Source organism: Rhynchophorus ferrugineus, unplaced genomic scaffold (genome assembly GCF_030347505.1).
Source record: "Rhynchophorus ferrugineus isolate W39M unplaced genomic scaffold, kcgeb_rfMv2 rfM4, whole genome shotgun sequence".
Taxonomy (NCBI): Eukaryota; Metazoa; Arthropoda; class Insecta; order Coleoptera; family Curculionidae; genus Rhynchophorus; species Rhynchophorus ferrugineus.
Window position 1 is genome coordinate 3,528,847 of NW_027472583.1, and position 22,648 is coordinate 3,551,494.

The 22,648-nt window shown below is 33.7% G+C and overlaps 1 protein-coding gene and 1 long non-coding RNA gene across 5 annotated transcripts in view; one reads left to right on the forward strand and one right to left on the reverse strand.

The window, feature by feature from the left end:
• The window catches only part of sick (sickie), a 307,284-nt gene that overhangs the window by 148,502 nt on the left and 136,134 nt on the right, over nt 1-22,648 (forward strand). For all 4 annotated transcript variants that reach the window (XM_076404304.1, XM_076404305.1, XM_076404306.1 and 1 more), the window contains one exon: nt 8,452-8,633. In XM_076404304.1, the coding sequence (XP_076260419.1) occupies nt 8,452-8,633 (182 nt within the window). The remainder of the gene's footprint in view (nt 1-8,451; nt 8,634-22,648) is intronic.
• Nucleotides 1-22,648, reverse strand: part of LOC143196559 (uncharacterized) — a 126,123-nt gene that overhangs the window by 28,777 nt on the left and 74,698 nt on the right. The window contains exon 2 of the long non-coding RNA XR_013005761.1: nt 17,506-17,576. This is a non-coding gene — a long non-coding RNA (uncharacterized LOC143196559). The remainder of the gene's footprint in view (nt 1-17,505; nt 17,577-22,648) is intronic.

Genomic DNA, 22,648 nt, shown 5'->3' on the forward strand with positions numbered 1-22,648 from the left:
AAACTGGTATGTTGGTATTAGGTTTTTTCTCTCTATGATCGGTTTTATTCTTTTCAACAGAAGTTTTTCAAAAACCTTAGATATTACTGGTAGCAGTGATATATGTATATAGGCTTTTATTTCGTTTGCTGACTTCCCAGGTACTTTATGTTATAATGTATTATTTCCAGATAAATATACATACTGGTGCTTTGAGAAATGTTGAGAGTGTTCGTTAAAACCTTGCTTTGAAACTTTTCCAATATTTCTATATTGCTGTTGCTTGCTATGCCCCATAATTGTATGTTGCATGTCCAGATGGTCGTGCGTTTCTGACACATGGGTTACTTAATATAACGAGTTCTTATGATATATTTTTTATCATTTTATGCTGATGACGCTGCTTTCTGCTCCAGATTCGAGTTTGCAATTCAAGAACGTTTACAGAAGCGACACGATCATGCGGTCAAGTGGTTCAAATTCTGGAGGTTGTAAATCAACCACCTGAAACCCAGACCATCTTTTTCCACAAGAAGCGTTACGCACTGCACGTCTCACAACTTAAGATCGACACCACAACAATTTCATGTCTGGATAACGTCACGTATCTAGTCTCCACTTCACGGTTCGGTTGGCGTTCGCAAATCCAGGACGTAATCCAGAAAGGTTCGGGAATAGCAAACCTGCTATGTTCTCTTATCTATTTTTCTAGCAGACTCCCCATCTCCATCAAATGCTTATTTTACAAGATGTTAATTCGGTCCGTACTCCTCTGCGGATCTAACGTCTACTTCAAGTTTGTTACACTAAACCAGGTGAAAAGGCCTCGAATTTTCCAAAACAAGCTTCTCAGGAGAATCTCTAACGCTCCATGGTTTGTCAGAATTAATCAAATTCATAGGGAAATTGACACTCCAGAAATCAAGCACTTCATATCTCAATCATTCCACAAACAACAACTCAGCTCAAGTTCTTCTGAAAACGCGCTTGTTCGCGAGCTGATAGACATGCTGGGAGCTAAGCACCGCGTCACCGCTAACCTCCTCTCCCTTTTCCAGACTGAAACGACCTCATACGTCGCTGCAGTCATAATTTTGCCCCCATACGACAGTATCCAGTCGTGTGTTAACTTAAGTTCGCGAATCAATAGAATCGCCGGGTCCTCGTGCCCAATAACGAGTGCCCGATCAGCGGGTGCCATATCCCCAAATTTAATGCATTAACAGTAGTCAACACTGGTAAGCCCAGAGGCTGTCCCACATAACCCGGTCCAACTTGTCACTCCAGGGCAAGTCTCCGTAACAAGATATGCGTCATGCATTCCACCGCATGATTTTAAACCAGAACAAAAAAAATATTTTTACTAAAATCTTAGTCAAAAACTAGTCACTAAGAATTGGAGCTAGATAGTAGGGTGAATGGAGAAACTATTTGCTTAAACTACAGCTTCCTCTGTGTTAATTTAAATTTAATCATTAAAATGAGTGATCATGAAATATTAAGACTGCATCAGTTATGCGGTTTGATATTCATATACGTAAGTACCATAAAATATGCTTGTTGTCTATTGGACAGATTATTGAACAACTAAAGTAATAATTAAAAAAAATTATCATCTTTTCAGAGTTATCGATGAATTATATCTCATTGGCATACCAAAAATACACAGGGCACAACCTTTTTCCGTCCAAATGGACCAGCATACAAAAAAGTTACGCTTAAATATATCTGTGAGTTAATCTGAAACATTTGCATAATAAGACGGCTTTGCATAATCGAAGTGTACCGCATTTTTTTCGGTTGTGTTGCATAATCGGTCTTTCCACGGCCTCCTTTGACCCGAACGTTGCTCGAAAGCTCCGATACTTGTTTTTTTTAATTTTATTATGCGATTTTCCTTTAGGTATTGTCATGATTACAAATACATCGTTAGTTCTGTTTGTTATGTTTCATGTAATTATTATTATCATTCTATAAATAAAAATCAAATATTAGAATCCAGGGGTAATCGAGTATTTTGAAATTTACGATTTTGAATACACCCTACACACAATGTTTTCATTAATAAGGTATTGAACCAACATTTGCTCTTAAAATAGCTTGAATATCTCAATATCTTAATAATACCTTAATAGTCTACAACGGATTGTTGCCCTATTCTTGTACTAAAGCATCCACAAATTGTTTCAATGTTGATGGAGATGGAAATATATGGATGGAAATACTCTGCTCTAAAACTCCCCATAACGATTCAATTTTGTTGAGGTCTGATTATTGTACTGACAAGGGAAGATGTTTGATGTTATTTTGATGCTCCTCAAACGAAGATTCTATCTGTTTGGCTGTGTGTATATGCGCATTATCACCTTGGAATACGGCAGCGTTTGGCAGCAATATTCCAGTCATAGTAAGAAATTCATATAATGAATGACGATAGACGGCAAAAGTCCGCTACCATTTTTATTGTCTGTCATCTTGGTTATGTGAGGTTTAGCTCAGTTTCGCTTTAACCATTGTGTTGTGTAGACGTCCAAATTATATTATGGATAAATATACGCCACAATAACGAGCAGATATAGCGACAATATTTATTCAACATAATCGTTCCATTATTGCCACTCAGTGGAAATTGCGTCAAAGATATCCTAACCGTCTAGTGCCTGACAAAACCACAATTTATCGTTTACATGCGAATTTTCGACAGTACGGTACCACAGCAGACAGACCTCGAACCGGGACATCGGACATCTCGTAACGCTGAAAGTGTAGTTCAGATACGCAATACTCTTAAAGAGTCTCCAGAAACATCAATTCGGAGACGTAGCTCCCAGTTTTACATTTCCGCGCGCAGTTTACTGATTTGAAAATGTTCCTGTACAAAATTAAATTAGTCCCAAAATTGCTACCCAGAGATCCTGATCAACGAGTTAAGTACAGTAATGCAATCCTAAGGTTGTCTGGTGAAATTGAAGATTTTTCGTCTAAATTGATAATGAGCAATAAAGTCCATTTTCTTCTCAATTGCCACGTCAATGAACAGAACAGATTTCTTGACTGACTGTGGGTATCTGAAGGTTTCGAAGTAGGTAATCAGTCCTATAGTATTTGGGTGCACCCACAATACCTCTCAGGACTTTGTTCTGAAAAATTTGTATTTGATTTATGTTACTCTTTGCAGAACATCCTCATAATGGAACTCCGTATGTCCATATAGATTTTAGCATTTGCTTCTTATAATAGCAATTTATGTGATTTTCTTCCAATTAGCCAGTACATTTTCCTATATTTCAATTCCAGTTCTTTTCTTTTCTGCTTTATATGTTCCTGTTGTCCAGCAAAGTTTTGCATCAAGATTCATTCCGAGATATTTAGCGTTGTTGCTATATGGAATGATAGTATTATATAATGCTATGGGTACTTGTACGGTCTGTTTATAGGTGAACTGCACATGTACAGATTTACTTTCATTAATTCTTATTTTCCAAACTTGTGCCCAATTATTTATATTATCACTTACCTGTTGTAATTTTCGTGAGACTTCTTCACTATTGTCTCCGGCAGCTATAATCGCAGTATCATCAGCAAAGGTAGCCATGGTAATATTTTCCGTTTGTGGTGTATTACAAGTTTAGAGTAGGTAAAGCATTGGTCCCAGTACACTCCCTTGTGGTACACTTACTTTAGATTATATTATTGTAGAGTAAGCTTCTTCTTGTTTGACTCTAAACATTCTGGTTGTAATATATGAATTAAAATATATATATATAGCTGAACATAGAACCTCGTCCTTTTTCGAAGTCGACTAAAAATAGGGAAAATGTTCTGGAATAGCGTACTAATATGGCACTAACAGTTTGTTTGGTTAATGTGAGATAATTAATAAAATAAAAGTGAGTTTTAAATGTTTATTATTGCTATCCAATAATAAATAAATCTGATTTCCTAAATATATTCCAAACCCATCTGACAACTGAATCCTATTCCAAAATAACTGCTAATTAGATTTTCGTGATGCGGTACAGGACAGATCTCTTTTTCGAGCTCTAATTTTGCACTATAGGATCAATGTGGCTGGCTGTGTAACATAAATCACTATAGGATACGCTCCAAATTAGGGAAATTCCCAATTTGCACCTAGTTCAAAGGCGCGCGTTGATAATAGAATTGGTGGAGATCGTTGGGGATTTATTGGGGGCGAATTAGATCATTTTAATTTCAGTGTTACAGTTTATGTAACACTCTTATAATGATGTAATTTTATCCAAAAAATTAGTTATTGCCATCAACTATATAAATAAATATGAATCTTAAAAATTGGATACGACTTGTCCTTTATGTGAACATACATACAGCCCATTGACCACATAGAGTCATTCCGCAATATTAAAATTGAACAGAAAAATTAAAGTTTGGCTCGCTTGAAAATATTAATGCCTGGGAAGATTATATTGAAAGTACAACTAAATCCTGATTTCTTAAGGTTCGAGGTTCCTATTATGGTAGAAATATTACGACTTGCCATACCAGGAATTTATAAGAATGTACCGAAGGGCAAGAGTTATTACAATCAGATAAAATTAGGATTGTAGCCAAACTAGCTGGTAAAATTTGAACGGATACTGTAATAGATATTTTGGAGAAGCCCGAAGTAATTAGGAAAGATTAGATTTATTGACTCATAAAGATTTTTAATCAAAAGGTTAATATTCAGCAAGCGAACCGATTGAATTCTACATGTACAAAGCATAAAAATGAGGCTACGTATCGAAGGGTGGGTAAATGAGGTCAAAAATACGGGATGTGTTATATATGCCACTTTATGCCATTTTAGGTTAATTATAATGAATGAAGGACAACATGAAATGTTAAAGGAGATCGCCATGATTGTATACAGGCAGATCCGACACATGTAATTCTTACTTAATCTTACTTAATTCTACGATATAATGCATATCGATTTGAATTGTATTCCATGCTGTTTTTTCATATCGAACAGATCTGATGAAGAAGCAATGGCGATATTTTAATGCCGAGTAAGATATATTAATTTTAAAGATAAACGGATGCTAGCGTTATTATACTTTGATACATACATTATACATGTTACCTTACATATTGTTTTATTTTCCTTTTAAAACGAAATAAGTTTATAAAAGGTTAAATAATATAGGAATAATATATAGAAAACTTTAGGTTAATTTGTATTATATATTATATATATATATATATATATATATATATATATATATATATATATATATATATATATATATAATATAATATAATAGAACAATAACTTTGATTATTGAACAAAATTATTTTTAAATGGAAGGTATTTATAAGAGCTTCTTTGTATTTCATTTTTTATCTACCGAAAAATTTTAACTTGAGTCTTATATTAGGTTAATTTGAGAATTCAAAGTAATCTAAGCTATTTATATTATATTCTTCAGATGTACTTATAATTTGCAATACCTGGCAACGTTGCATATAAAAATTCTTCTGCCCATGCCATGATTCTCCAGAATTAGACTCTTGTCTTTTAATTTGCAAACGATCAAATACACAAACTGTTTGTAGATATACTATTTGTACACAACAGAATATAAGCAGAACAATTCTTTCTTTTCATTAGTTACACAAAATTAAATATGAAGAAAGTACATAGGTAAATTTGGTCACAATCAATGCTTCATAATAAAAATACAACCAATAAGGTAACACAGCCTAAGTTGACTCTAAACTACTTTTTAACCGACTTCAAAAAAGGAGGAGGTTCTATATTCGACTATATATTTTTTATGTATGTTCACCAATTTCTCCGTCAATTACGGACCAATTTTCAAAATTCTTTTTTTATTCGAAAGAGTGCACTTCTGAGGTGGTCCCATTGGAACCAAGTCAGAATCTGATGGGGGGAAACGGAGAAATCGAGATAAAACCCCAAATTTCAAAGGCACGTACAAAGTTTTCACATAGTTTTTTATCTAAAATAATCAGATATCTGTGTATATTGGTATTACTGAACTAATGTAATGGAAGACCGGAAGTCGTCCCGTGCAAAGGCCGCTCAGTTTGCTTTTTAAACACTAACGATATCATATAAGAATCCGTAGAAATATTTCAGGCAACTGCTTCTATGGTGTAGTGATTAGAGCGTTCAGTTCAATTCCTTCAAAATGATCAGTTGGTAGTAGTTAAAATAATATTGCAAACAGATAAATAATTTCAGGTAGGTATTAAGCTAAATTGTATGTATATAGTAGAATATAAAACACGGGTAGTAGATAGGTTCAATAAGATTTTTTGTTTATTTTTATTCAGATATTACACTATTGTTATGTACATATTTTATTTTAAAACTTTTTTTGTGTTAAAAATCTAAGTGTGATTATTTTTTAAATTTTTATTGAGTTGCTTATTTATTTTTTCAAGTCGGTTCAATATTTTTGTTAAAAATATTTCAAATAAAAACAGTTTACCATCTCTGTTATTCAAATGTCCGTGTGTGAGAAGTGCCCTTAAAAGGCTTCTCTATATCTCTAGGTCATCTCGTACAAATTCATACATAACGTATTATATAATAATGCTATTCATCATAACAATTCTTTAACGATATGTGTGGAATACTAATCGAGACACCAGAAATACCAAAAGAGATTCTTCTGAATTCATTTTAATAATTATCCCATGTCTATTCCTCTACGTTTATTTGTAGATAGTTTGCATTATCCATAATGAAGTTGTTCTTTAGTTTTTCTTGTTATTATCACAGTCATTAAACATATGCAGACTTCATTATCATGTATTAGTGATATTTAAATTAGAATTATATCAGCTGGCGATTTTATTTATTGATTTTGGTGTGTAGTAAAGGATCTGTGTTTCATCATTCGTCACTTATCAATGCAAAACCGTGTTCAATTAGCCACGCACACTGTCTCCTTTGAAATACCCTCTTGTTTCTTGTTTATTTATATTTTAGAGGCTTCCTTTTACAAACTAGGGATGATCTGGGCTCGATCTACTACTTAACGTGGCCTACTAACTAAAGATTGATCAACTTAGAGATCATTCTAAAAGACATCCGGTCTTACCTAGCCTGATTACTGGCGTGACTGGTATGATTTTCTTTGTCGGATTTTGCACAATTATAAACAATCACTAATACAAATTTACAACCATGGCCCAGCAGGATTAGTGTATAAATAGTATGTATAAATAGTTAGTTAGTATTATTGTATAAATTAATATAATATACATACCTATGCCGTTACATTACTAGTCACTAAATGACCATAAATGATAAATGTGACAAAAATCTAAATTTCCAAATGATTGTAGAGTCAGCATCCTTGCCAGACCAAGTTCTAAGCTATTATTATTTCGTCATAATCCTCATATGCGGTTCGAGGTAATGATTTTAGAATTAAATGAAGAACCCATAACGGGTCATATATTTATAATGAAGCCTTAAAAAAAGATTTCACAGAAATGTTAGACTTTTTTATTACATATAGAATTTTATTTATAATTATTTTCAGAAACGTTTTCCATCATGGAAAATAATTAAATATATAATAATACCTTAAATTAAAAATAGTTCCTAATAACTATATTTAAATTTAATTGGATTGTCTTCTTTAACATTGTACTTGAAACCTACTCTGATATTGAATATTTAAGCAAACACGGTGAAACTTAAGTTTTCAGAATACCAACTAGGATTTGTTTATATTAATTGCCTTTTATATATAATTGGGGAAAAGTAATTTCGGTTTTCCATAACAGGTAGTTCTAAAGTCGAATATTTCTAGTAATACTTATACCTTAGAACATTCTGGATAAGATGGGTAGCAGAGTATTGCCGCTCATTTAATGAACCAAAAGTTATTGTGCTTTAAAATAGAGCTTCTAGAAGATATTTTTCGTTATATTTTTGGTTTTTTACTTCCGAAAAATAAAAACGAATCGTGGACTCGTCAGAAATGGTGTATTTTTTATGATGATGTGTACTTACATGAACGGAAATACAGTCCCGGAAATTTTTATGTTAAAATTGAACCTCGGCTATAAAACTGATTTAAATCATTTGAGAGTGGATACCAAAAAAATTTTGAAACTTGGGTTCTCCACGAAATAACAGCTAACAATATTTTCAATCAAATTTCCATTTCTGAATCGCTGGTGAAACGAAGCGAAATCGGACTATTTTTGAAAAACAAATGATTATGGGCAATGCCATTGTGCGATAAAGGTCATTCCTGAAACCTGGAGAAGCTTCATAAACAATTGCAAACTCGCATCCACAACTAATGCCATTGAAGCCGAATATTTAAAAAAAAAATGGCCAAAATAGATCAGTAAGAGAGGCCTTGTTGCTCATTTAGGCATTTATAGGAATATATATTTGTTCACCAACTCATTATATGAAAGTGTGATGTGTTTCTCTAATACCTCTTTCTTTTTCAGCTGGATAATATAAACCTATGCCTGGCTACTTTACATGCTCACCATATCCAAGGCATCGACGGCATATCGGCCCAAGAATTACGAGATGGCAAGTTAAAGGCGATTTTGGCGCTCTTCTTTGCCCTATCCCGTCATAAACAGGCGACCAAAGCCCGACAGCAGCAGGATATGACGCCCAACAGGTAGGCAACTAGTTATACTCCCGATTTTAGTGCCCTCTATAGCGAATGTGTCGTGCTATTTTATTTAAGGGGACATCCACCATTTTATCATGAATATATTTTTTTATTAATAGGAAAACTTAATTTTTCTTCATATTTATTGTTTATATCAATTATTAACGGTATTATTTACTTAGTAATAACTGTACAATCAACTGACAGTACAGTTTCTTTTACTGTCATAGAATAATAACTGTATGAAATGATATTACTTAATATTTATACAAATGAAGAAATAACAAACCTATGTTGGATTACATTAACGTTGTTGTTGGTACATTTCTAACTGATAAAACTTTGAACCAGAAATAAATATTCAGAAGGAGGGGTGATGTGAATTCGCTACAAAGTTTGATCAAGATTTGGCCCTTTTTTATTTTCTTATGAGATTTTTTCTTGGTGATATGTTCTTAAACAAACATTAATGTCAGAGTTGGTTCAAAAACTTCGATATTAACGCCGTACCAGTTGTGGAAAAGGTAATTGTTAAGTTTGTTAAAATATGGTACCAGAGATTCTCTGTTACGCGCTCGCTGTTACAGATTTTTGAGCTTTTAACATTATTAACGATATAGTTATAACATTATTACGCAATACCTGAGACGTAGTGAGGAAAAGGCGGAAGTATTGACAATTGATGGATGTGTTGTTATTGTAAATCTCAACCGAATCCTGTTAGACCCAGTACAGGAGTTTAAAAACTGGGAAATACTGCTAAAGTAATAAGCAGAATCGGCCAAGTTACAGAAGCGTTTGCTTCTTTAAGATGGTGCATGGTGAAGAAAGAAGATGTTGCTTCTGTATGGCTCTGAGACTTGGTCACTATTACAGTCTTACATCTATCAGATTTGGGTCTTTCAATTTCTACATGGTTCTCAGCGAGATTGCATTAGAAATTAAGTTATTCAGAATGATACATTCATTACATAATTGAGGAATAAATTTAGAGACGCAGATTACAATACTTTATGCGTGTGTCGTATGAAAAATGAACAAATTCTTCACTTATGTGGCTAAAATGACCGTTTGAATGGAAGAGCGAGCGAAAATATTAATTGAAATAACAGTAAAATTCAAATTTAAGTAATTTAGAGTAAAAACAACTTTTAAGCCATATTTTTAAAAATTTTCAGATTTGCATAAAAATTGCATTACCAATTTCCATTCTTTCTTATTTAGATTATTTTCCATACCATTCTTATTTAGCATCAAATTTTACATACATTGTGATATTTTTAACTAGGTATCCTTGTTTAAACCGAATTTATAAAAAGAAATGTGAAAATGGCAAAAAAATGCAATGAAGTTAGTTTTAAAGATATAATTCAAATGGTTGCTAGCGAAAAATATATTTTGAAAACTATCAAACATACAGGAACAGTAATAATGCTGGCTTATTAAGTGTTTAATTTTGTATATATCCTAGCAATTTCTTCAGTGATTTCTGCAGCTAAAACGATCTTTTGAATGGAAGCCACAGCGAGAATAGCTCCGCAAATGACATGCATAAAGATCATTGACGGTAAAAAAACAGTTGCATCCAAATCCTGCAACACCAGCAGCATCATATTGCTTAAAAACTAGACACTCTCCCCAAGCGCCACCTATGGATTGATGGTGATGATGATGAAGCAGGTTTAAAAAAAAAAGTTCGTTGAAGTATTTTTACATTCACCATAGATCCAAACTATCATTTGTGTCAATTTCTACCCAAGTATCTTCATGTTGTAAAGCTGGATTGATTTTCTTAACAATGGGTAGTGCAATCAATTTAAAGTGTTTATCAAATTCAATAATGGCGGGAAATAACTAAATATGGGCTACTATTTTGTTTTTGGTTTAAGTAAACTTTGTGCATTTTATTAACGTAATATTAGCCAGTCATATATATTTAGATGACAGTAACATTTTTATATTTTTCTTGAATTATATTACCAAAATAGGGCATTAAACAAAATTGCAAAATAGATGCTAAATATGGAACAGTTACTCAAATATGGGCTATTAATGGGGATTTAAGTATATTCTAAGAAAAAACATTCATATAATGATTATCTAGTAAGAAATCAAATAACGTTGGTAATTGTAAGTTATTAATTACTAGCGACCCGCCCCGGCTTCGCACGGGTGCAATGCTGATACTAAATTAAATACACTACAGAAAAAATATGAACGTTGTATATAAAAACATAGCGGCCCGCTCCGACTTTGCACGGGCATAAAATATATATGCCTATGTCACTCAATGAAAACATGATTAAAATCGATCCAGTATTTTTGGTTCATTCATTACTGCCCTTGGCCTGCACGCATTAAATTTGGAGTAAAACAATTCCTCTTCCCCTATAATTACTATGAAGATTTCCTGCTATCTTTGGAATATCTAAATTCATACAATTTTTATTACATTACACATTTTTAAACGCAAATTTTAAATTTGTAATATCTCCGAAAATATTTGTTTAATTTACATGCTGTAAGGAACCATATTGATCTATATTAATTGCACACTGTATTTAAGGTACTTAATTCGATAAGGATTAATGCCGTATTGCTTAAAATAGCTTCGTAAATAAGCCATTTTCTCACGTAAAAAGTAAACAATAAAAATGGTTAATGTGGGTTATCCCTAAAAGATAAACATATACCATCGCAGACTTTTTTGTAGACCTTTTTATGGTGTACATTACTGTAGTACATTAATTTGATCTAACTCGTAGGGTTAGGCAGCGTTTTTGCTAATTGCTAAATAAGCCTAAAAAAATAGGTTAATTTACGATATCACGTTAGAAACCTCTAAAATTAGCAATGTTGCCTTAGTATATTATGTATTATACATATAAACCTTCCTCTTGAATCACTCTATCTATTGAAAAAAACCGCATCAAAATCCGTTGCGTAGTTTTAAAGATTTAAGCGCACATAGGGATATAGGGACAGAAAAGGCGACTTTGTTTTATACTATGTAGTGATTTTACTTGCAAGAATCATATAACTAAATGCCAAATTCTGGCCCCGCTCTGTCATTATGTGCCCAAAGCGTACAACTCAGTCATTTAACCGAGGCTTCCTCCTCTGTTTTCTGAAAAAAGTTGCTGGCAGAACATACATTTTGCATTTACAGAGTCAGGGGTTTTTATCGTATTATGGTATCTGGCTCAGTGTCTGATTCAAATTTCTTTTCAGCTTCACTGGCCCTCATTTTTAGATTATTGTTTCCTTATTTCTATATTTTTTTCTGTTCTTTGCCTTTATTTTTCTCATAAATCTTGTCCAAAAATTGAAAAAAAAATCTGTTGCAAATGACGCTCTTGTAGACTTTCTAAGTGATAGTTTATCTTTGTGTCGTTTCAGAAATAGTCTTAACCGTGTTCTGCGATGATCAGTCCTTGTCAATCCACAAAACTGACTTTCCATTGTCAAAACATATTCCACTAAAACGTTTTTCAACTGTGCACTTAACACTGTTTTCCTGCCTAATGTATGTTAATGTGTGACAGCCGCTACTTCTGGAGTAAGCTGAGCTTTTCAATCTTAAGCATTACAAAGTCGTTCGGTACTTTTTACTAGCTTTAGGGTATCGATTTTATTTTCACGAAGTACTTTTATGGCTTTAACCATTTGTACCAAATTTCAATTTTTCCTTTATTCTTTTGATTTTGTCGATGCAATTCTGAAAAAGTCAAATAAACCAACTCTACAAACTGATGTTAGGCACCTAAGTACTAGTGCCTAAATATGAGCTAGCCCATATTGAAATAAACTGAACCTTGTACTTCACGAGTCCTACATCCTATCTTTATTATTTTGTTTTATTCAATATCACTACATAGTATAAAACAAAGTCGCCTTTTCTGTCCCTATATCCCTATGTGCGCTTAAATCTTTAAAACTACGCAACGGATTTTGATGCGGTTTTTTTCAGTAGATAGAGTGATTCAAGAGGAAGGTTTATATGTATAATACATGCATAATATACTAAGGCAACATTGCTAATTTTAGAGGTTTCTAACGTGATGTCGTAAATTAACCTATTTTTTTAGGCTTATTTAGCAATTAGCAAAAACGCTGCCTAACCCTACGAGTTAGATCAAATTAATGTACTACAGTATTGTACACCATAAAAAGGTCTACAAAAAAGTCCGCGATGGTATATGTTTATCTTTTAGGGATAACCCACAATAACCATTTTTATTGTTTACTTTTTACGTGAGAAAATGGCTTATTTACGAAGCTATTTTAAGCAATACGGCATTAATCCTTATCGAATTAAGTACCTTAAATACAGTGTGCAATTAATATAGATCAATATGGTTCCTTACAGCATGTAAATTAAACAAATATTTTCGGAGATATTACAAATTTAAAATTTGCGTTTAAAAATGTGTAATGTAATAAAAATTGTATGAATTTAGATATTCCAAAGATAGCAGGAAATCTTCATAGTAAGTATAGGGGAAGAGGAATTGTTTTACTCCAAATTTAATGCGTGCAGGCCAAGGGCAGTAATGAATGAACCAAAAATACTGGATCGATTTTAATCATGTTTTCATTGAGTGACATAGGCATATATATTTTATGCCCGTGCAAAGTCGGAGCGGGCCGCTATATTTTTATATACAACGTTCATATTTTTTGTGTAGTGTATTTAATTTAGTATCAGCATTGCACCCGTGCGAAGCCGGGGCGGGTCGCTAGTTTTTTAAATAAAATATGCTATTTCCAAAATTTTACCATTTGTATTTACCTCCTGAACTTATTTACCTGCTTAATATATTCGTCAGTAAATCTAATAATCACGATAAAAAATATACAGCCGAACATAGAAAGAAAAATAAGTAAATAAAATAAATAAAATATAAATAAAAATAAGTAAACAAATAAATGGAACAAAAGAAAGTCGTTTGTGACGGCTTTCAATTGTTGTTATTGAGAATTGTTTCTAGCCCACGTTAATTTCCATTAGTATATTGACAAACCGATTAACAACAGTAATAATAGATTATTAATTACTCAGCCTTAACTCAATGATCAAAGACCTGTAAGGGCCTTAATAAAGACAACTATACCAATAAATTACCTTCTACGCCATTCACATAACAACTTTCGTGTCCTGCATCAAACAGTAGTAAATTCGAAACCTCCCATCATATCTAAGAACCGTTTAACAAGCGACGGATCCAACTTCATACTCCTGCACGATATCAAAGCGGACCCCTACGGGTAGGGCGTGCAGGAAGGGGGGGGGGGGGGTTATAGCAGCTACAAAACACCGACACTGATCATAATTTAGCAAGCCCCGGGGACAAATAAATAAATTTTAATACACCCCCCAGGGGTGGGGGTAAATGAGGCGGATCTCGTTACTTAACGGGTGAAGGCGATGGAAGGAGAGACGCGGGCGAGCTGAGGGGGGGACCTTCGAAGGCGTCCAACCCTTTCATTTAAGATAAGGAAACCTTTTACCAAAAGTGAGGGATGTTCTTTTTTCTTTAATTAGAAGTTGAAAGGAGAAATGTGGTATGTTGGCGGCGAAAGTGTTATTTTTAAAAAATGTATTACACAAAACTTGTATTTATAAATATTTTTTATTATTGTTTTATAGAAATTATAAATATAAACATACCTTCTTGTTAGGCGTTAAATTATACAAAAACATTCATATTTTCATTAACAGATACACTTTTCTAGAGTTATGAAGAATCAATAAGCCAAAACTATTTATAGCTGAACAGATATTTTATTATTATTTTCTATAACTGTTTTTTCTATATATTAAAGTATCCTTTTGCCAACTAGTGGTTTATATGGACCAGAGTTACGGTTTAACGTGGGGTCCGAACCACGATCCTTGTTATTAAGCCTACCGACTAGCGAGTGACCAACTTATAAAATCATCCCAAAAGACATCCGGTCTTACCCAGCCTGGTTACTGGCGTGACTGGGATTATTTTCCTTGTCGGATTTTGTATTCTTGCCTAGAACAATCACAAATATTAAACAATCGCAAATATAAATTTACGACCATGCTCCAGCAAGATTTGAACCCGCGAGTGTCCGTCCAGTCACCTTTACCACTGCGCCAACCAAGCCGGCTCTATAACTTTTTGATATGCGCCTAATATAATTCAACCATCTTGTTAAGCATTAAATTTTCATTCATATACGAGTATCTTGTGCTGGTCTAGAGTTTTAGGAAAAACAGAAGACAATTTAATCAAAACTATGTATTACTGAACTGATATTTTTGTATTTTTTCTCGAACTTTGATATACACAAGAAATCTATCTAGTACATTATAAAACACCTAGTTGGATATGCGTACCTACATTTTCTTTGATCTATCTTTGGACAATCTCTACTGAGACTAAATTTTTCTAACACGTGTTTAAGAAATATATGGTAGAAAATTTCAGGCCTCCAAATGGACTAAAATTTCCATATCTGGTAAATATCCTGGTAAAAAAAAACATAGAAGTCATTAATTTTGGTATATAACAAATATTTTTTGAAATAGCACTAAAATTAAAATTTTAAAAATTTTGGGAAAAAAACAACTTTTAAGTCATATTTCTTAAAAATATTTAGATTTCTATAAAGATTAAGTTACCATCTTATTTAGCATGTAATTTCGCGTAAGTAGTGATATTTTTAATTAGATATCCTTGTTTAAACCGAAGTATATATATGGAAAAATTGCTAAAAAATTTATGAGTTCGAAATAAGGTGAAACGCTAATATATAATGAATAGTTTAATGACGAAATCAAAAATAACATTATTTTTCTTGTCAGGCTAATAGTTTTTAAAATATAAGCAAAATTGTGCTTATTTAGACACTAGCGAAATAAAACTTTTATTCCTGATTTTTAAACACAATTAAATGCACAACAATAATAACCTTACCATCTTATTAAGCATGTAACTTTGCCTATGTACTTGTAATTTTAGAGATAGATTTTGTCTTGTTCCATATTTATAACCAAAAAATCAAAATTAATTACATAAAACTGTTTATAAATGGGCAGATATTTTTAGTACTATTTTATAGAAGTTTCAAATACACACACAGCATAATACAGCATCTTGTTCAGAATTAAATTCTACATAAATTACTGATATTTTCGTTAACATATCATAAACTTTTCCAGAGCTACGAAAGTCATTAAAAGAAGAATTAGCTAAAACTATTATATAGCTCACGATATATTTTGATCATTATTCTCGAACTTTTAAATATACATATATAAATATATAACTACTAACAAGACAGTACTTGTTGACAATTAAATACTACATAAATGCTGATATTTTCATTAACATACGATAGGCCTTTCCAGAATTGTGAAAATTAATAGAAGAATAATCAGGCAAAAGAATCTACAGCTGAACACATATTTTTATCACTATTTTCTAGAACTCTTAGGTATATACATAATATAATTACAGTTTTTTGTAGAGTATTAAATTCTACACAACTGCTCATATTTGCACCAACGTATCATAAATTTTTCCAGAGTTATGAAAAGGAATAGAAGAAAAATTAATCAAAACTATTTATAGCTCAAGAGATATTTGGATCATTATTCTCGAGAAATTTTAGATAAACGCATAGTAAAACTATATCCTCTTGTAGAGAGTTAAATTCATGTTGTTGAGATATTCAATAATGATATTTTCATTAACATATCATGGCCTTTTCCAGAGCTATGAGCATGAATAGAAGAAGAAATAGCCAAAATTACTTATAGCTGAACAGAAATTTTGATTATTATCTTCTTAAGATTTTTAATTTACACATAATATAATTACACCGTCAGACACATTAAATTCCTAATAATTTTCATTAATTTATGATATGCTGATCCAGTGTTTTAGGAGCAATAGAAGAGAAATTTAATCAAAACTGTTTATTGCTGGCTTAATGCCGAAAACTGTGGTTCAGACTCCGCGTTAAGCATTAGATCCAGTCCAGATAAACCGTAGTTGGTAAAAAGGTCAAAAATCTAGAATTTTTTACCAACAATATTAATTTCACCAACACTAAAAATACATTATTGTAAAAACAACCTCTATCACGTCTAAATAAATGTATCCCTTAGGGTTTATCTAGCGATAAAACTCGAGCCAATAATATCATAATATTTCTTGTCCCCCGCTCGGAGGAGAGTCAGCAAAAAACGGTTTTTTTTATCGGGACGTCTCAATTTCACCCTTCGCTGGTCGGGAAATGAAGGTATTCCCGGATTCCCTTAAAAAAGTTATAAATTTCGCGCCAGATGTTGCACGGGAATCGTTATTTTTCCGTTTGGCCGAACGGTCTCCGCCCCGGTCCTTTTTCCAGCCTCCTTCTTCGCCTCCACCGTTCCGAATCAGATTAAGCGCCATTTTTTTACGTTAATTAAAGCGTTCCGTCGACACTCTGGATAATCCCAAGTTGTTTTATTAGTGGGATAACATGGGATTTATAGAAAAGGCAATGTGTATAGAACGGCACAGTTGGAACTCCCAGAGCAGAATGAAACATGGATTTTTCCTTTGATGAAGTCATCTCAATGGATGCAGTGGAGATGACGATAATTCTCTTGTACTACTATTTATTGAGTAATAATATGATACGCTATGATGTATTAAATGCTTTTATGCATTCTGATCAGTTTTTTACTTACAAAACGCATTTATTGGGATTTTTAAAGCCGCCTTTTTACAAACAAGGGTTTATAACTGGATTGGACTGGACCTACAATTTACCATGGGCTCCGAACCACGATCTCATCGGCATTAACCTTACCGACTAGTCAGTGACCAACTAGAGACCATTCCAGAAAACTTACCGAAAGACTTATCCGGCCTGGGTACTGGCGTGACTGGAATGGTTATTCCTTGTCGGATTTTCCACAGTTACCTATAAAAACATTTACAGTTAAAATCACAAATATAAAGTACATCCATGCCCCAGCAGGATTCGAATCCGCGACTATCGCAACAGTACGAGGACCATTCTGTCGGGTTGATCATTGCGCCGACGAAACTGGCTTGAGAAAAATTGGTTGAATATGACGAAACTGGCTTGAGAAAAATTGGTTGAATATATAGTCATTAAAATAATCGCCATCATTTTCTGTAACCTTGTCCCATCTTTCTAGAACTTCTTCAGCGTTTCGAAACAGTGTGATAGCCAACTGCATCGATCTCAACATGTGGTAATCAGGACGCGTCATCTCTGGCGATTATGCTTCCATTTGACCTGCAACAATGCATTCTTCACAATTATTACATGGTGTGGCCGAACGTTGTCAGGCAAAAGATCACGAGGTGAATTTGCGCATGTTACACTGATGTTCTTAGTTGATTATTGGTTTTAGAATGTCGCAAAACATCGAAAGAAGCCATATGCACAACAAGACTTGAACATTCCGGCCGTCATTATTCCATTTTTCATCATCAGTCACAATACGCCACAGAAAACTATACGTTTTTTATATTTTTCCCTCCTTAGGATCTTTCCCATCACATGCGACCCTGTGGAAATACATGAAAACATCTGCATTGCTATTTGATAGTTTGAACTGGGTTTTCGTCCAGTAAATATTGCTGTAACGACCGCTACCACCCTTTAGGCCACCACGCATTCACCTACATCAACGTCAAGGGTCGGCAACGCTGGTGGATTGGTACCATACGGTTCCCGGTATAAAAGACCACCACGACGACGTCTCGCACTCTTTTCTTCTCTCTACCCGCTTGTAACAGTACCACTTCCACAGCATTCTCCCATCGACCACATGTATCATTTAATATCGCAATAAACAAGTTCTTATTCAACCAGTGTTTTTAGTTCCCGTGGGAATTCCTTCCACAAAATAGTAGTGAGTGTTTGGACAAACAATCGCATCGACAGCCGCACATTCCGACCGACCAGACGAACATTCCTACATTGCAATTCATTGGCTTCGAACTTTGTGGATATCCAGGTCGTACTTGTCATTGATATTAATTACTGTCAATAGTTGTCATTGCTATTTTAAATGTGTTTGATGAGCTTCGGAAACAGATTTCTTTAAATAGATCGACAAAAGTAAGGCATTAAGTAGAAGGTATTTTTGAGCGTTCTACAATGAGGTTCTGTATAAACTTAATAGCTCAGTACTACTAAATAGAAAACTTTTTATAGATATACTTTTTATAGAAATGTAAAAATCATCGAATATTAGTGGTTTAACAGTTGGTTACAGTAATATTTCGCAGTTTCGTCAATTGCGGACAAAAATACATAAAACCATCTAATATGTTATTTATACGAAGGTAAGGTGTAAAGTGCTCCATTTTCAATTAAAAAAGAATTTTAATTTTCTACACATTCTCCCTTGACTACGTGTTTCATCGTTTCCCCGACATCTGTATTTTCGATATCTGGAAGGCTGTAAAAGTGTTCATCTGCGGTACTCGAATGAAGAAATTCGATGCGAAACATTTTCCAGAAACAAATTCAAGTTTGGAGACAAAAGTGAGTCTGAAGATAGTCCGTATGGCCGACCAAATCTTTTATCCTTTCAGCCAGTCATTTTCGTGTACGAGTACGTTATCTTAGTTAAAAATCTTCGTTATATTCTTCTTTTAGGCAAACATCTTCTTGTGAATAATGATTTCGTTTTCTTTGACGATGAATGACTGGCTTCCACGCACATATATATATATATATATATATATATGTTTATATATATATATATATATATATATATATATATATATATATATATATATGTATATATATATATATATATCGCCTGTCGTACAACAATATGTTACGCACTTTTTCGATGGTTTCAGATGGGGTTACGATATTTGGCCAATTTCGATCATGTTCAAGGACCCACAACGACGTTTAAATTCAGCTACCTTCTTTTTATCGATTGATATGTAAGGAGCATGCTTCTTTAGGAATTAAACCATACAAAACGGATTTTTTGACTGCAACAATTCTTGTAAACAGACTTGAGAGAACCAATCATGGGAAGTAATGACACTTTCGTCCAGATAGGAGACGTAAGTTTTTGCTGATTGGAGCGCCATCTCTTCGCCATGCCGAAATTTCCGCCCTGTTGTAGTCTGCGCTATACGATAAAAACTAAAAGTGACGAAAATGGCGTTAAAACATCGATATACAAAATTATACAAATGCTATTCAGAAAATATACGATTTTCATAAAATTTCCACAAAATTTACACATGACTGGAGTGCTGAAGCTAGACCATTGAAATTCATCAGTTGAGTTTCGCGATGTTCTAAATCTCTCCAGAAATGGGAACCGAATCCAGACGCTGCATTAGCATAACGACTTGTGATATCCCAACGGCCGTTAGATCATTTATCTTTCGTGGAAAACATTGGCGTACATTTTTTCGTATAAATATGTTTCGAAGCGTTTTTTTTTGTCTCCATTGGGAATAACTTAAAATTGGATATGCTGATTTTACGACTTGCTATGTTATTATTATATTAACTAGAATTTAATTTAGAGTTAGAACCCAACATATAACATACCAATAAAATATATTAGACCTATAAATTAATTAATTTTAAAGGACTTTTTTAATTTGAAGCTTGATTGTGAAATTGTTGTACAATATATTTTATTCAAGTGTTGTCTGCCGATACCCGCTCTCTTTTTCCATCTTTCAAACAATTTACGATTTCCATCTTCAAAGAACGCTGTATCTTTTGAGATATCCATGAATCAAGCTATTTTCCGTATTTTCATAAAAAGTGCTTAGACAGGTCACGACTCATATGTCGGAATAAACTAACAATCAGAAGGAGCAAGGTCTGAAGAGTACGGCGGGTGTGGTAGCACTTTCTCCTTTAATATCTCCAAGTATATTTTCACCGGATTTGCAACATGTGGTCAAACGTTGTCATGCGAAATAATGACATTGTTTTTTCGAGTAATGCCTTCAAATCGTTGTCTTCAATTTTTTTGTGTTAAATCTTACTTTTAAAACGTTGAAAGTAGTAGTCGTATATTGAAATCGATGTAGCATAGCAGCCGTAAGCTTCATACAGCATTCGATAACCTTCAAAATGAAGTAAGAAAAGGAAAAGTTCCCACAAATGCGTTCTATTGGGTGATTAGTGATAGTGCTTTTTGACTACCACATTTTCTGGTTAATGTAGCATGGGTACACACAGTAAAGTATCAGCACAGTGAAGTAGTACTAAAATTCAACATCGTTCGCTACCAAACCAACATCGCTCTTTAGTTGTTCGTTAATTACTTTACTTTACCTTAGTTATTTAGCAATTTATCTCAACAAATGCCTTTCCAAAGTGCCTTTCCAAATACAATAAACGATAAATAAATTATTATAAGTGGGGTCATGTCTTATCAATATCCAATACAAAACATCATTACCGAACTGTACCCGCTTCGTACGCTAAAACAAAGCACCAAAAAGGTAGGATAATTTGTACAAACAGCCCCTAGCCACTGCAACACGTGAAAAAAAACAAAGAAAAAACTTACTGTTGATTTCGTTCCATCCGCACCGACATTGCGACGTATCCCCACAGTCCCCCCTCCGTTTAAATTCGATCGTCATCCCTCTCTCGGCAAACACCTCACGCTCTGCAGTACAGAAACGGTTTTTATTACGGAAGGGTGAGGGGGGGAGGGCGATAGGCGTTTGGGATATCAGCGCGTACAGATGCCAGACACAGGCATCGAATTTCGCCACCCTCGTGCAAGAATGAGTGAAGTTTACCAATAAAACGATGTATCAAGATGAAAATGGCCAGGAGCGTACACACAATACCCGTTTTTTCGTGTGTATTATATACAATATTAGGGATTTATTCGTAGCAATCTTGATTAATAGTTAAATAGTTTGCTTAAAAAAATCCGCCAGTGAAAATGTATAAGATTAAAAATATCCTCATATACAACATGGGAAAAAAGTTCCGCTACTATTTTGATTCGCTATGAAACTTTCGGCACTTTTAAAGGCATTTTTCATGACATCCTGCAACATCTGATGCTGAATTTCTTCAATTTCGTGACGAATAATATTTTTAATTTGTTGAACCGTTTGGTGCTTATTTAGCCATGCCAAGTCGACGGAAAAACGTCATTCAATAATTAAATTGTTGAACGAGCTGTATGTGCTGTGGTCCCATCTTGCTGAAATCACATGTCCTCCAGTCCTTGCTCTTCCATTTTAGGCACAAGAAAATTTCGAGTCATGTCTTGGTACCGTTCAGTAGTAATACCACAAATTACAATTGTTTTTATGTGATGTTTCATGAATTAATTGAGGATTCTTTGTTACCCAAAACCGACTGTTCTGCGCACCAGAGCCCCATTTTCAGCGTTACTGCGGTCATACCATCCTGTTGAAAATTCGCATGTGAATGATAAATTGTGGCTTTGTGAGGCACTGAACGATTAGGATATTTTTGACGCAATTTCCGCTAAGTGGCAATAATGGAATGATTAGAGGTCTACACAATACAATGGTTATTATATTCGGTGACTACAATGCATTGGGGATCAAGACTAATTACAACCAAGGGTAGAGAATTGTTAAAGGCTATTCAGGATATAAAACTATTTCGAAAGGTGAACCCACATATGGCAGATAAGATCACAGACCTGCTGGATTTCTGCATCCTTAGAAACAATTCAAGTAATGATATGAAAATTGATGAAAATCTAGAACTAACTTCAAATAATTCGCCTATCGTGCTGACTTTCAACGGATACCAAAGCGAAGTAATTCCTGTCTGTTTAGTAGAACAACTGATCGGATAAGTTTTTAAATAATACCAGAGGAAAAAATCAAGTTGGGAAACCAGATATAAACTGATAAAATACATTGTAATGGAGAAGTTATTTAAGGATATCAATACTCATGTGCTTGACAAAATACCCCAGAAATCCGAAGAAAAATAAACAGCAATAAGTACTCTAAAGACACATG